We start from the raw sequence: 15989 nt of genomic DNA, 5'->3' as shown, positions 1-15989 counted from the left end.
ACGGATAACAAATTGCCAAAAAAAAAAAAAGTGCTCTTAGAAAAAGAAGTTGGAGTCCTGCAAATTCAACAACCCTTAAAAAATAATATACAATAAATTAGAAATTTAAATTTTAATGGCTACACCTCTTTCACACTCAGATTGTGACTTTGTTTGCAAAAAAAATTCAAATAAAAAACAGTTCGTTAAACAAGCAACACAAATTTCCGTACACAGGCTGTTACAGAAAACGGCAACACAAATGCCAAATCATTGAAGCAAAACAAAAACCTATGAAATTTTCTCAATAAGTTATTAAACCTTTATACTTGTATCCTGCGATATTGGCCTTCACTTGTGGGAGAATATAATATTACGAATGGTCAGAAAATGAAAAATATATCAATATATTTATAAAAAGAATGGCCAAGAACCTCACACTGCTTTTTCATCAAATGCCTTCTCATGTTTCATCCCAACTCCACGTGAAGCAGATAGTGATGATGTCGAAAAACCAGCATCCTCATCCTTCCCAGAAGTCAGAATTATAATGCTTGGAAGTGCTTTAACAGTCGACCAAGGAGCATATCCATTTTTCTTATGAGGTTTCCCACTCCAGGTTAAGGTCTCAAACAAATAGAATCCAGCCAACAAAAATTACCATAACAGGAGCCATTTTTTCTTACGAGGTACAACTTCTCTAACAAACGCCTGCACTATAGATGCTTTACGGGTTTAATGCCTATGACTTTGACAAACGTGGGAAACTACATGAATCACCAGAAAATTTGTTAGAGTTTCTTTGGCAAGTTGTAAGTCTTCTTAAGGAACTTAGTAGCCATCTCGTCATTCCGATAACATAAGACTCGCAAGAGTGTGTTTGGTTCAGTAGGACTCCACTGACCAGAAGTTGGTGGCAATGGGAGCTTGGATTTTGCAGAAGAACCATAACTCTCTAGAGTCATATATTTGAATTGCTCAATCAGGCTGTCAGTATCAGTATGGAATAAGGGGAGGATGGCTTTAACCGTGGTTGAAAACTTTTCTATCAAGTCAGCTGGAAGTCCATCACCATTGGACCAAAATAAATCAGTCAAAAACTTAAAATCCTCTGCTATTGTTTCATAATCTTGCAGACCGAAAGTACGAGCAGGGCCTCCAGCAAGTAAAACCAGCATGAGACCATCAAAAGATGCTTTCATTACTTCAGTAATAACTCGTGTTCTGACTCTGTCGTGCACTGTTAATGAAATAACCTCCAAATAGTGCTCAAGTTCCTGAAGAAAAGGCTCAATCCTAGAGGATGAAACTTCCCCTACATACAAGCCATCCCAAAGGACATGACTTAGATCATGGAAAATAACCTTATATGCTGTTGCCTCACACAGTTGTTGAATCCCTTCCACACAAGCAGCAGCTGAAAGTTCAAATGCTTTCCCCATCCTGTTGGCAATATTGTCCGCATGAGTGGATTCAAAATTTTTGAGATGTCCGATCGCCCTTTTTGCCAAAGCTTCCAACTCCAATTGAATATGCTGCAGAGTATTAATACGACAGCACAGCTGGGGTATCCCAAAGGAGCCATTGCCAGTGGTAGTCTCAACCTGAGATTTCCTACTCAGTGCTATTTGAAACTTTTCTTTTTTCTTAAATACACCAGGAAATTTTGACCGAGTTGAACATCTAGTCAAAGCAGGCATGGAGGGAACAAAAGTACTTCGGGTCCCTGTAGATCAGAAGATAGTGAATTTTCCTTTTGGTTTAGCCAAAATTGATCACATCAAAAAGAAAAGGAAAAAAATTCATACATTGGTCTTCTCTAGGCAATGTAATACATACCACAGCCAGACTTTGCCTTTGATATATAATGTTGAAGACATCTGTCAATACCAGTGGTTAAATCAGGAAGCAACGCAGCATGCATAGATATCGGTAACAAAAAGAATGCTTCTAAAGCTTCATCTACAATTCGCAAAACTTCAACAGCAGAGGGAGCAAAGCGCTCTTTATTCACTCGTGGATCCCAAACCTACAAAGAGATGAGAAATAGACATGCATAGCAGTAAATGGTCTGTATTAGCAACCACAATGAGATTCAAGCCATGGCAGAAGAATATAAAGTGCTTGCATCTTCAGTTCTTCTAATTATGGAAATAGGAATAATATCCTGTTAGACTTGAAAGATGACAGAAGAATATTTCATCTTAACCACCAAACCACCATCAAGGTATTAAAGAAAAGGAACAAAAGCCATATACCTCTTGTTGCAGATTCCTGTCAACCCATTCCTTCAGTCTGTCTAATCTTGTCTTTATCCATGATTTAACCAGATTAGAAATTACAGATTCAGCCTCATAAGGAGGCATCTCCCTTATGATTGACTTTCCACCATCCTCACTGTCTACTGAATTTTCAACTGCAATTTGCACCAGATCTTTCTCCAATTTGTCGGCAGCTCTCAGCACTTGTAATACATCTGGTGTCAATTCACCAATGCCAGAAACAAATTGCTTCAACTCATTCCCATAGCAGGAATGAAGAGTGGCTACAGCTACACCAGCTGCAAGAGGATGCCACCTCTTTAATATTGGACTAAATATTGCCTTCTCACTAAAAGCCAGTGAACTGACATCATTTGCAAGGATGGAAAGGAAAGGAAGCTGATTTTGCTGGTTCTTAGCTGAACGCTTGCTAGACCTCACCTTCTCCATTATCTGTCTAAATACATATCAACAGGCAGAACCTTGAGTCATCTTTCAGACAGAAATTTAACAGACAAACTTTGTCTAAATACATATTTCAAAAGAGAAAAAGAGATTGGTCTAAATACATAACTTAAGAGCTAAGAAACGACCAAGACCATGGTTTAGCAGGAAGAAAAGCTACCATCAAGAAAAGATGACCCTTGGAAAAGACAACACAATAGGAAATTTTTCATATTTAAGATGCTTGCAAAAAGTTGCAAATACTAAAAACCTATCTATCATGCAGAAAATGTTAAAATTAATTTATCTAATGATATTAAACCATGGGAGCCTTCTTATCTTGCACTCCCCATTCATATGTAGGGAAATAATGTGAAATTATTGGAAACTTGCCTGACCAAAAGCAGTGCGCAATGATGATCTTGTGTACGTATCAACTCTCTCATGAGCCACATCATTTTCCTTTCGCTTCTTACGGTACTCATGTGAGATATCTTCTACCATTATCTTTGCTGATAGAACCCCAATAGAAACAACACATTCCATTGACTCAGTGTTATCACTATGAAAATAATTGTGGTAGGCCAAAAGCCTTTTCTCCGCCCAACCTAAAATTGCACCCAAAGTGGAGCTCAATATCTTGGAATAATCTGGATCTTTCATTTCCTTTGCATCCTTTTCAACTTCCATCAACAGATTATTGGCAGCAAACAACAGATCGCCTTCCATTTGACCAGTTGTCACGTAACGGTTAAACAATATCCACAAGAAACAAAGATTGTGCAGCATCTGGTTCATTCCAAGGACTACCCATGTCTTTTTTATGAGTTCTAGAACCTCATCAACCTCTTCAATAACAGATGTTTCATCATTAACATCAAAACAAGTTTCTAACAGCATTTGGTAAATTCTGAGATTCAAAGGGAATCCATCTGCCCAGTGGCTGGTCTCAGAAACAGAGCCATCAAAGTTTCTACAAGCAAGAGATAAAACAATGCTCCGAAGGGCTTGCATAGATTCATTGTTTTTTCCAGTCTCCAAGGGTTTCTCCAATGCCCCACGAATGATCTGCCTTAGTCGCTGTGGAGAATTATTGGTCTTATCTAGGGGCAACAGAGAATGCAAAAGGAGTCCAGCTTCAAGAAGCTTCAAATTTCTCCTCTGCCAAGCTTCATATTCTCCTTGATTTGGAAAATCGGAAGGCTTGAGTTGCTGCAACATCTCAAGTGGCAACACTATACACTCTATCCGTCTTCCAAGCTGATACAAATACAAAAACCAAATATCAAGTAACAACGAAACTCAAATTCCATTAACATTTCCAATAATCAACAACCGAAAATTCCATAAATTATCAATATGAAATAAAGGGTCATTTTTTTTAACCCAATTCTCATCTCCTTTTAACTATAAAAAAAAATAAAATACAAACAGAAATGCCAAAAAAAAAAAAAAAAACTTGCTTTTCTTAACGCACCTGAGAAGCAGCAACTCTCAAGAGAGCTCTTCTAACCCTGGAATCCGTTTGCTCCGAAACTCCCATCTGAACCCTCAACATCTCCCCAACGGTAACAGCCTTTTTGACTCGTTCAGAGTCCGACTCACCACTCGCTTTCCTACTCCGAGACGATTTCAATCCTAAAGCCTTCTTCACTTTACTCGCCGCCGTCGAGGTCAACGACCTCTGCAACGATGCCGTCGACGTCAACGTCGGCGTCGCCCCCCTCTCCGAGTTCCTCTCCGACTGCGATATGTAAGTCAATGGTTTCCCACCGGAACTCCGACAAGCTCCGACCAAAATCTCATAAGCCGTCTCTCGAAGCTCGGAATCTGATAAATTCGTCGCCAACTCCCCGAAAGGACACGTCAGCGTTTCAGTAAAGTACTTAGGCATCGTCGCCGCCGTCGTTGTGTCGTTTGACTTGGCTGGCTGGAAGTTCTGGCACTTAATCTATTCGACTGGTTAAAATTTTCTGGGTATAAAATAAATTAAAATAGAAAAAATAAAAAGAAATTAAACGGGTTTAAAGATGAAGGTTTAAAATTCTTGCTTGATTTTAAAGGAAACGAAAAGAGAGTTCTGGGAATGTCATCAAATATATAAAAAACAACAAAAAAAAAGCTAGAAATTAGAAAAAAAAATAAACAGAATTCTGCACAGTAAAAGTATTTGGTTTCCTATTCTATTCTCACAGAAGAAAGAAGAAAAAGGTGTACAAATTGGACGAGGAGAAAAAGAAAATGATTGTACTCTTTCTCTTGCCGCAGCCGAACCGAGTCAAGAGCGCGTGCGATCGACGGTTACAGTTTTGAATTTTTTTTAAGAAAATGGAGATAATTGCTGACTTTTTCTTTAGTATTTTACATTTCTTGAGTGATAATATTTTTTTTATTGAAATTTGAATGCTCTATATAATAAAAACATTTTCTTCAGTGTGAAAAGATTATAATAATTTTAATTTAGATTAAAATTTTGAATCAATTTGACATTTTATTTACAGTTCACATTATAAACAAAATTTTTTTAAATTCAAAATCAGAGAAAGAGAGATTTAAATTTTACTTTTTAAATTCTTTAAATGTATTGACTATTGAATCAAATATTTAGATGTATCAAATTTATTAGATTTGAATCAATCAAAGAAAATCATCTTTAAGTAGACAAAAACCTAGAAATTGAAATATAAAAGCTCCAAATTAGTGAAGTTAGCACTATTGATTTTCTTCTTTCTTTTTGATTTTTTTCCTGTTTGATGACAAAGTAATTAATGAGAGAGTCGAAAGTAGTAGGAGAACTAATTAGGTTTTAGTATTGACTCCAACACATCTAACCCAATGATTAGCTCAAAGTAAATATTAGCTCTTCCGTGACAAGTAATTTACCTATTTGTCGGTAAATTTAATAATTTAAGTATTTATATTTTATAAAATATTAAAATTTATATGTTTATTATTCAAAATTATATATCAAAATTTATGTCAACATAAAAATATAAATTTTTATTTATTAAATTTATATATAATTATTATTAAAATTTTAAATCGTATAATTTTTATATTTTTTATTATACTTATATTATATTATTATATCATATTTTAAATTATTAAATTTATCTATTAAAATATATTACATATAGAATAAAAAAAAGTTGCTATCAATTCTCATATGTTTTGTTTTAAGTACTGAATCACAATCCTAAATTGTATTCGTAATACATAAATTAAAAAATTAAAAAAATTATTGTAATATTTTTTAAATTTTTAAATAATTTTTTGTTAATAAATTTATAAATAATAAATAAATATCTTTAAAAAAACTTTAAATCCATTATTACTTGCATTAGAATTATAACAAATGAAAAAACCCAAAAAGATTCTAACAAATTAATTTCTTCAGTGGCTGGTGGTTTTTTCATGGAAATTGAAATCTAGGGACGAAAAAAAATAAATTTGATTAGGTTTAGGGTGGGTTCCACTCTCAAAGTGTTAATTATTAATATAAGAGTGAGTGCGTAAAGCGAATCTGTCAAAGCATCTCTGACTATAATGATAAGATCTATCCAACTAAACACTTTTTTACGTTTAAGGACGACATATATCCCTCCATTTCCGCCTCCCTAACCAACCTTTTATTCCCTTCCGTCTCACACCATTTCCTCCTTTTTTTTAAAAGCTTTAAAGTACAATTTAATTTATAAATTTATTATTGAAATATTACTTTTATTTTATTTTTAAATATTTTATGATATTTTCTTTTTTTGTCGGCTTCAATTTTTTTCTTATTTTCTACTCCTCTCCTATAGCTATTATTTTGTTTAATGTTTGTGGTTTTTGTGGTGAAATTGGCATGTTTATGCTCCAAATGGATGTTATTTATGCGCTTAATTATTATAAATCAGTTGATTTTTCGATTGGATTAGATCATTTTCATGCATTAAAACTTAAAATATTTTAAGCAATAACAATGATATAATTATGACATTTAATTAGAATTAAGAAAATATTCAAAATATACATAAATTAAAACTCATTTAAACGAAAATTTCAAATAAAAAAGTGTGCGGTGGGAATATTTAATTTTTTTATCGAACTGTTTCAATCATGAATCCCTCCCCCTGCCACAAATTTATTTAAAAAAAAAAAAGAATCATATCTTAAAATTAATATTCATTAAAGGGCCTAAATTATAACCTTCTTGTATGAACAACAAATGCTAATGCAGCTGGGAATTGGATTTTTGAAAGCCCATAATGTGGGAAAGACTTTGGAGGAAATATTTTAAAGTGAATTTCGTAAATTTTTTATTAAAAATAATTAAATTAAAATTGATAAATTAAAAAAATTTTATTATATAGCTCAAATGTATAAAATTAAAAAAAAATTTATATATTATTTTAGATTGTTATTTTTAATGAAATTTTTATCGTTAAATAAATATGATTAAATTTAAATTATAAATAATATTTTTAATAACATTTTTACATTAAAAAAAAAAGTCCTGATTTACCAAATTTTCTCTGCTTCTTAAATTTTCAACATCGAATGTTTTTATTGTGAACTTTGGGCTTCATATCTAAACTCAAGTGAAGTCCATAAATTCTCATTTACTGTTGTCACCAAATAAAGGTTACTTTTCAACCAATTACACAGTTTCCCGCCAACTTATTTAACCCTCGTAACCGAAAACTGTAAATAAAAAAATATATATATGGCAAAAGCTCGCCAGGCTATTGATTCACTGTACACCGGTGGCCAAGCAACCGCTGAAGAGTACACGCCGCTTGTGCTCGAATGCGTTCGAGCTAACGATATTGATCAAGCCAAGAGATTGCAATCTCACATGGATCTTCACTATTTTATACCCAATGACACGTTTCGACACAATCGTCTCCTTCACTTGTATGCAAAATTTGGGGAATTTTCAGATGCTCGAAATCTGTTTGATAAAATGCCTAAAAAAAGATATTATCTTCTAGAATAAAGGTATAATTGAGCATAATCAAGATGATACAGTAAAAAATTTGAGTTTGAACTCAACTCGCAATTCGATACTCAACTTGAATTTGATCGAGTTATTTTTTTTTTAATTTAAGTTCGATTCGTGATCGAAATCGAATTACTCAAATTTGTTCGAATAGATTTGTTTATCAATAAAAGGTAAGTTTGATTTCATACTTGATTTTAAACTCGATTATTTATACTCAAATTAAAGCTCAAATTAAGATTTTTCAATACAAATATTTTGTATCAATTAAATATGATATTTTTCAATACAAACATTTTGTATCAATTAAATCAAATAAATAATCCAATACAACAATCAATCCAACTTGAATATGCAAATGAAAAATAAAATGACAAAGTTTAAAGCAGCCAAAAACTAATAAAATTGGAAGTTCATAAATTTTTATTAGATAATTATTCAATGAGTTTTTGGATAAAACCATTTTCAATAATTAAAAAAAAAAATAATAGCATTATTGAAGGTATTTCTAATAAAAAATGCCTTCAATAATGCATTCATAAATTTTTATGAAGTTATTACTCAATGTATTTTTAATAAAAAATATTTTGAATAATCTCATTTATTTTTGTAGTAAGGAAGAAAATGCCTTGAATAATACCTTACAAAAATGAGAATGATATTATTTAAAACGTTTTTAGTTAAAAATACTTTTAATAATCTTCTAGTAAAAAAATTTAATGAGATTATTGAAGATATTTTTAATCAGAAACGCCTTAAATAATGTAATTCAAATTTTTAATGGAATATTCAAAGCGTTTTTGGCCAAAAACGCTTTAAATAATCTACTCATAAAAATTGATGTAGATTATTAAAGATATTTTTTACAAAAAAATATATTGAATAATCTTCTAATGAAAAAATTGAAGGAAATTATTAAAAGCGTTTTTTCTTTCAAAAAATTGGAGGAGAATGTTCAATGTGTTTTTTGTCAAAAATACCTTCAATAATTCTCTCATAAAAATTTTTTGTAATGATTATTCAAAACGTTTTTTAAGCTTAAAATGCTAGTAATAATCCTCTTCGATTAAAAATTGAATTATGTAAGTTTCTATCATATATATTAAGGAGATTATAGTAATTATTCAGGATTTAATATATATGAATTCCTCCCAACTAAACAAATAAATCTGAACATGGATGTTCTGAAAATGAAAAAAAATCCAAGGTATCGTATTTTTTCAGAGATCACACTTTTTCACAAAATCTACTATTTCGTAAACCAAACGCTCCCTTAAGGTTTTTAAGTATGTATATATATTTAAAGGTAAAAAAATAAATTAGTAATAAAATATTAAAAATAAAAAACTTTAAGTTTGTGAACTACTCGAATCAGATATTAAAATATTTTAATTCAGTTCGTTCAATAATTTGAGCTGCTCGAACTCGAGCTTGGCTCGACATCAATCAAATTGAATTTAAATTTTTTTCAAATCGAGTCTGAATAATTTATGAGTACATATGTCTCGTTTACAATTCTATTCTGGAACGTGATGCATTCTACAAATGCAAAATAGGGGTCTATTGAGAATTTGAGAGCACTGTTTGATCGAACGTCTTTTCGTGATTCTGTTTCTTATAATACTGTGATTGCAGGTTTGGGCGCAAGCGGCTTTTCTAATAAGGCGCTTGAGGTTTTTGTGAGGATGAATAGTGAGGGATTTGAGCCAACTGATTATACTCATGTGAGTGTGTTGAATGCATGTTCACGGTTGTTGAATTTGAGGAAAGGGAAACAGATTCACGGTAGAATTATTGTTGGTAGTTTGGGAAGGAATGTTTTTGTTTGGAATGTTTTTGACTGATGTGTATGCTAACGGTGGTGAGATTGATACAGCACGGTGGTTTTTTGATAGAATGAGTAATAAAAATGTAGTTTCATGGAATCCAATGATTTCTGGGTACTTGAAAAACGGGCAACCTGAGAAATGTAGTGATTTGTTTCAGGTGATGCAAGTAGGTGGTTTTAAAGCTGATGAGGTTACAGTCTCAAACGTTCTTGGTGCTTATATTCTGAGTGGATTGACAATGAAGCAAGTAAGGTTTTTAGCATGATTAAAAACAAGGATAAGGTTTGTTGGACAACAATGATTGTTGGTTATGCACAGAATGGAAAGGAAGAAGATGCTCTCAATTTGTTTAGCAAGATGTTATTAGAAGGTGTCAACCCTGACAATTTTACAATCTCTACTGTGGTTAGTTCCTGTGCAAAATTAGCCTCTTTGTTTCATGGTCAGGTTGTTCATAGGAAAGCCATTCTTTTGGGAGTTGATGATGATTTGCTTGTCTAGTGCCGTTGTTGATATGTATTGCAAGTGTGGAATCACTAAAGATGCCTGGGTTGTTTTCGATATGATGCGACCCAGGAATGTAGTTTCTTGGAATGCCATGATTGGGGGTTATGCAGAGAACGGGCAGGACTTAGAGATCCTGGCCCTTTATGAACAAATGCTGCAAGAAAAGTTCAAACCTGATAGTCTTACCTTTGTGGCTGTTCTATCTGCCTGTAACCATGCTGGTTTAATTGAAGAAGGACGCAGATACTTTTATTCTATCTGTAAACACCATGCATTAATACCCAATTTAGATCACTATGCATGCATGACCAATCTCCTTGGCCGCTCAGGTTGCATGAAAGAAGCAGTGGATCTAATTAAAAATATGCCCCATGAACCAAATTCCTTAATCTGGTCAATCCTTCTTTCTGTTTGCAATAAAGGGTGACATTGAACATGGAAGATGGCTTCTAAGTCTATTTGAATTGGACCCTTTTAATGCAGGACCTTACATCATGCTTTCTAACATGTATGCCACCTGTGGAACATGGCAAGATGTCGCATCTGTGAGATCTCTCATGAAAAGTAAGAATGTTAAGAAGTTTGCTGCTTATAGTTGGATTGAGATTGATAATGAAGTTCACAAGTTTGTAGCAGAAGATCAAGCTCATCCTAAAACAGAAATCATATATGCACTTAGCAGACTGATCAAGAAATTGCAGGAAGCTGGCTTTATGCCTGATATAAAGCTGGTTCTTCATGATGTGGCAGAGGAAGAAAAGTTTGTATTCATTTGTTACTTGCTCTCGCATTTGGATTGCTAAAAATGCCCCACGCAACAAAACCCATTAGGATTATGAAGAACATTCGTGTTTGTGGTGATTGCCATGTGTTCATGAAGTTTGTGTTTACAATTATTAGAAGGCCGATCATCTTGAGAGATTCGAACAGGTTCCATCATTTTATTGGCGGAAGTTGCTATTGCTGGTAAAGATCAGCAGAGGGAGATCAGAAAATCAGCTTGAGGTTTCCCAGAAAAATCTCAAAAGGAAACCTTCTGCAGCCCTGATGAAGACTACGTGGAAGGAAGAGTTCTGTACCTGATAGACTTTAACTAGTGGTAAGGGCAACCATCTAATTTTTGTGGGATTCTTGAGAAGAAGAATGATAAGTTCTAAGGACTGCTTTAATCAGACACTTATAGAATTTCTAATGATCAAGCTCCTCGTTAAGGGTGGTTAAGCATTATTTCTGGAAAATAGCAACAGCCAACATTGTGAGCTAGATCAAAAGTGGATGTGCTCATTACTCTCGATTACTCAATCTAGCCTTAATTGACGTTTGAATTTTCAGGCCACCTGGAGCCCTGGACCGGCATGGGTACGGTATAAAAGCTTCCGCCAGAAGAGAATTTAACAGATTCTGATGTGTCTTGAATGTTAAAAATTTTAGCCGTCGCCTGAGAGATTCGAACTCTCGCGGGGAAACCCCATGTACTTAGCAGGCACACGCCTTAACCACTCGGCCAAAGCGACTTTAGGAGGGATGGTATGTCTAACTGTTATTTATTCTTTTAATATAGTTTATCTTTGGGCCCTAAATATTTCGAACTTTTGTAATTTCTGATTTTATCTTACTCAACATATGATGGGCCTGTGTACAGGGCTCAAAACGAACGTGACCAAAATTTTGAAACCTTCCCCTAGCTTTTAGGACCATCAAAGCCTAAAAATGGAAACCATTCTTTCTCCATATTGCGTAGACTTCACTTGTGTGAGTTATGGCAAAAAGAAACAAAAAGTTAGTTGTGACTCCTACCATTTCTTCTTGCATTGGCATTTAAACCAAAAACTTTCGTTTCAAGGAACTCCAATTTCCAAGGTTGGGTAGAATTTGAACAATTATATTTACAAAAACTCCGCGTTCCTTGTAAATTTTTTTTTAGTACTTGATAGTACTCGAGACTATTATGATTTAAATTTTGATCATTTAAATTAAAATTTTAATACTTTATCAGTATATCATGCAACTATTAGGCGGAGTTCATTGTAGTTTCTTAACATATGCAAACATATATAAGAGCATTGCGACCCTTGTATGATATAAAAAATATATTAGGATGCTTTAGGCCCTCTCCATGTAAAAAAAGGGTTGGATTTGCCAATTTTGGTAGAGCAAGTGAGCCGACTGAAACTATAAAGCAATCATTATTTCGATTTAATTTGCTTGCATAGTGCTGTTCGTAATCAGAACTCTTCAGCACCTACCAATGAGTTGGTAACTTTAGGTACACATATTGAGTCTAGAAATATTTTCCCAGCCATCCTCAAGGCGTCTGACAAACCCACAATATTCCTAGGACAAGAAGAAAGAATTTCATACTGAGCACAGCTTTTGGATTGCTAAGTTCTCAGGTAGCTTTGGGCTTTTGGGTCACAACAAGAAGAAAATATTTCTTTAACCTGGTCGTTGGATTGTGACCCCAAAATTGCTTGGATTGCGTGAAGAATTCTTAAAAGATCTCGTGTCCGAAGACTTCTCAAAAGATCTCGTGTCCTTATCATCATCAACAGACTTCTTTTTTGTTTAATTCAAGCCTTCCAGGGAAGTAAAATTGTAGACAAAATCCGAAAATTCTGGAGCAAATTACTATCATCAGTCTGTTAACCCTTTCAAGGTTAGAAGACAAAAGATCCAAACAATTATCAGGTGAAAAATAACACAATGTAATAATTTCAGTTGTCCTTTGTATGCAGAAACAGAACTGATGTTTAATTATTGTTTTAACATAGAAAGAAACAAAAGTTTCATCTGCCATGGATGCAGTTTCTCTGAGCATGGGCGATGGTAAAGTTCACATGGGATATTGCCAGTTCCTGCGTCGGTGTCTCCTAACTCTTTCCTACTTGACCTGGAGTCGTAGACTAGCTTTCCTTACATTGCACATATCTATTCATTCATTCAAGGACACAATAAAAAACACGTTTTTTTAAAACAAAATAAAAAAAATTGTTTTCTGATAAGAAAAAAAATTATAAGGGATGCATATTAATTATAATTAATTAATTGTAATTTAAAATTAGTTGAAATTTTTTAAAATTTTATATAAAATTTATATTTACAAGTGATAGATTTTTAGATAATTTTTTATTATAATTAAATAAAAATTATAAAATTATAATAAAAAGAATTATGAGTTAAATGCACTTGGACAAAACGGATTTTTTTTTTTTTTTTAATGATAGGTAATTTAGACATTTAGAAAAGAACATATATTTGCTTTTTCTTTATTTCTAAACAACCAGACCGGCCCACCACGTTCATCTTTCCCATGACAATCATGATAATCTCTTGGACGCAAGACAAAAGGGGAGCTAATCAAGCAAAGCTCCAATAATACGCGCGGGCTTTACCAGATATCCTCGAGTGGTATGTGTGGTTGCTATTAAGAAACTGGGGTCGTCTTTTTGCAGCTTTCAAGCTTTTTCATTTAGCAAGAAGATTTTTTGTCCAAGAATTTGTCGGCCCCGTTCTTCTGTTCCTCGCCATTACACCAAGACACAACCTAGCCTTTCTCTCACTTCATCTCTCTAATGTCAAACTTTGACGAGAAACAATCATGTACAACCCCCAAGTCAAAACAAAGAAATAACTGGCGATTGTGATGTGACGACGAAAAATCTGACGGATTCAGGGCCACATTAAATTCATGATCAGATCAATGATAAGTGAAAAAAAAATTTTTTTTGAGTTATGGTCCTCTTAGGTCGGCAAAGTCTTGTCTTGTAAGTGGATTTTGGCGGGCCTACTGGCTAGGCTAGACTGCAGGAATGCGGAAGGGAGCCATGGAAGAGAAGTGGCAGTCCTTTTCGGAACTCAGATCTAAAGCTTTGTTGTACGGTTTATGTCAATTTTGTCAAATTTTTTTTAGGAAGAATTTGCCATGGTGATCCAGGGACCATCGGATGATTTTCTGATTCAAGTAAACTAGGCTGGCAATCCAAAAAATTTCAATCATAGGGTTTGAAATTTGATTTTATATTTTGGTAGCCTTAATCTTTATAATAAAGAGCATGCATTTTTTTTAATTATACTTTTTAGAAAAATTACAATATTATTTACTATTACATAAGGAATTATTAAATTATTTATTAATAAATTAAAATAAATTTAATAAAAGTTGAATCAAATTAATTTATAATGAAACTTTAATATAAAACCTTAAGATTTTACTTTCTAGACCAAAGTTTTATTGGCAAAAAAGCATGTATTATGTATTGCAAATTTGAAATATTTATATTACTTTTGTTTATTCAAAATTAATGATATTTATTTAATAAATTACACCATACTTATATAATTTTTATGTAATATTTTTTTATTTATAGTTTATAAAGTTTAATTTTTTTTAATATAAAACTTTTTAAAAATATTTTAAATTTATTTATTTAGTCAATCATTTACATCAATAGCATGTCGACATATATATATGGTTGCTCACATAAAAAAAAATTTATCATGTTTGATTTTCTAAATTGATATTCATGGTACAGTAATTTTGTATGGTATTGGTATTGTATATTTTGTCAAAAAATTAATAACACTAGGTGAATAGAACGAATGAATTGATTTGAAAGGCTTTTAAAAGTTTTATGGATTTAAAAAAATTATATGAAAATCAAGGATGATTGTTAAATTTTACTCTCTTTTTTTTCTATAGGAAAAAAAGTTGTAATACTTCAAACAGCTTGATTAATTAATTAATTCACTTGTGGTAAATTTTTTATGAAAAAAAATATTATTTTCATAGGAAATATATTATTTTATATAGGAAATATTTTCACTATGTTTTAAAAAAATAATACATTAATTATATATTTTTTAAATATCATTTTAATTGGTGTCTGATTTTTGTTATTGGTACATGATACTCATCATTGTCCAATTTAATTGAGGAAGACGATGTCTGGTTCAGCTATGATTATTTGTCCATTGTTGGATGTACCCTTAGGCCTTATCTACAAAAATATACTAAAAAATTAACAAGATGAGAAACATGTGAATAAACACGTATCCGTAGGAAGTTTCATTTTTCCCCGCCCCATAAAATAAACAAATAAAAGAAAAATAAAATGAAAGCAACTTGTACAAATTACGTTGATACGTATATATTACGACAATATTACTAATTTTTTTGAATTAAAACTTCCTAAATATGATTAATGAACAAACCCATTTTTCATTCCTATAATTATCATGCTTGGGTATATAAATATGGATTAAAAATGTATGCTTGTAAATATATAACAATGATTGATGATAAATATAAAATTTTCGGTTAGCAAAATCCGAAGTCCAAATTAGCATTTATAAATTTTTTTATATAAAGAGATTATAATTTGAGGATAAAAAAAATTATAATTATTAAAATTTAAATCTCATATTTATTGAATACAAATTTTTAAAACTGATTATATAAATTAATTAAATTAAAATATAAATATAACTAACAGTTTTTAATTTTACTAAACTAATTATTTAAATAAATCGACAGATGGGCTTTGATTATTGGATGCTTTAATCATAGATATCTACTAACTATTGCCATTCATAACGGGATTGATCAATTTCAAAGCAAATTGAATTCTTACTTACTCCGTAAAGAAACGTTTGTCCAATCTAATGATGCCTTTGTTGCCTTTGGCCTTTCTTTAAATGATACTTGGAGGTGTTGCTAAACGCTAATCTATTATTTGATTTAATTTTGGAAATTTATATTAGAATTAAATTGTTGCATCAGTACATTTTATTTTATTTTATCATAATTTTATAAATCAAATAAATCCTTTAATCTTTTTATTGCTATATCTATATATCTATATATATATATATATATATATCTTCTTAATTATTGACAAAAAAAAGAAAGGGTGGATGCCAATTTTAAGCAACGAACCAACTAAAACTCAATAAATTTATTTTACTCGAGTTTTATACATACATCAT

General features: G+C 32.0%; 1 protein-coding gene, 1 long non-coding RNA gene, 1 other non-coding gene and 1 pseudogene across 3 annotated transcripts; 2 read left to right on the top strand and 2 right to left on the bottom strand.

The window, feature by feature from the left end:
- Nucleotides 1-64: 64 nt before the first annotated feature.
- LOC111299119 (protein unc-13 homolog) lies at nt 65-4875 on the bottom strand. The gene is made up of 5 exons (XM_022894110.2): nt 4162-4875; nt 3078-3944; nt 2238-2693; nt 1819-2008; nt 65-1705 (listed from the first exon to the last, which is right to left on the bottom strand). The coding sequence occupies exons 1-5, from the start codon at nt 4576-4578 to the stop codon at nt 771-773; spliced, it is 2865 nt and encodes a 954-aa protein (XP_022749845.2). The 5' UTR covers nt 4579-4875; the 3' UTR covers nt 65-770.
- Nucleotides 4876-7392: 2517 nt separating this feature from the next.
- Nucleotides 7393-11669, top strand: LOC111300856 (pentatricopeptide repeat-containing protein At2g22070-like; annotated as a pseudogene).
- Nucleotides 11437-11518, bottom strand: TRNAS-GCU (transfer RNA serine (anticodon GCU)). Its single transcript has one exon. It is a non-coding gene; the product is annotated as a tRNA-Ser (tRNA).
- A 3-nt stretch (nt 11670-11672) lies between the features above and the next one.
- LOC149513653 (uncharacterized) lies at nt 11673-14071 on the top strand. Its single transcript, XR_016329694.1, has 2 exons — nt 11673-12692; nt 12776-14071. It is a non-coding gene; the product is annotated as an uncharacterized LOC149513653 (long non-coding RNA).
- The last annotated feature ends 1918 nt before the right edge of the window (nt 14072-15989 follow it).

This window comes from Durio zibethinus, chromosome 18 (genome assembly GCF_047325235.1).
Source record: "Durio zibethinus cultivar Kanyao isolate XHJ-2024 chromosome 18, ASM4732523v1, whole genome shotgun sequence".
Lineage (NCBI taxonomy): Eukaryota > Viridiplantae > Streptophyta > Magnoliopsida > Malvales > Malvaceae > Durio > Durio zibethinus.
Note: the sequence above shows the minus strand (reverse complement) of the source record. Positions and strands in the feature narration are given on the sequence as shown.

Coding starts and splice junctions, on each gene's coding strand:
- LOC111299119 (XM_022894110.2), bottom strand. CDS start 4,578: ATGCCTAAGTACTTTACTGAAACGCTGACGTGTCCTTTCGGGGAGTTG. Junction 3,945..4,161: donor TGAGAGTTGCTGCTTCTCAG/GTGCGTTAAGAA, acceptor TATTTGTATCAG/CTTGGAAGACGGATAGAGTG. Junction 2,694..3,077: donor TGCGCACTGCTTTTGGTCAG/GCAAGTTTCCAA, acceptor GTATTTAGACAG/ATAATGGAGAAGGTGAGGTC.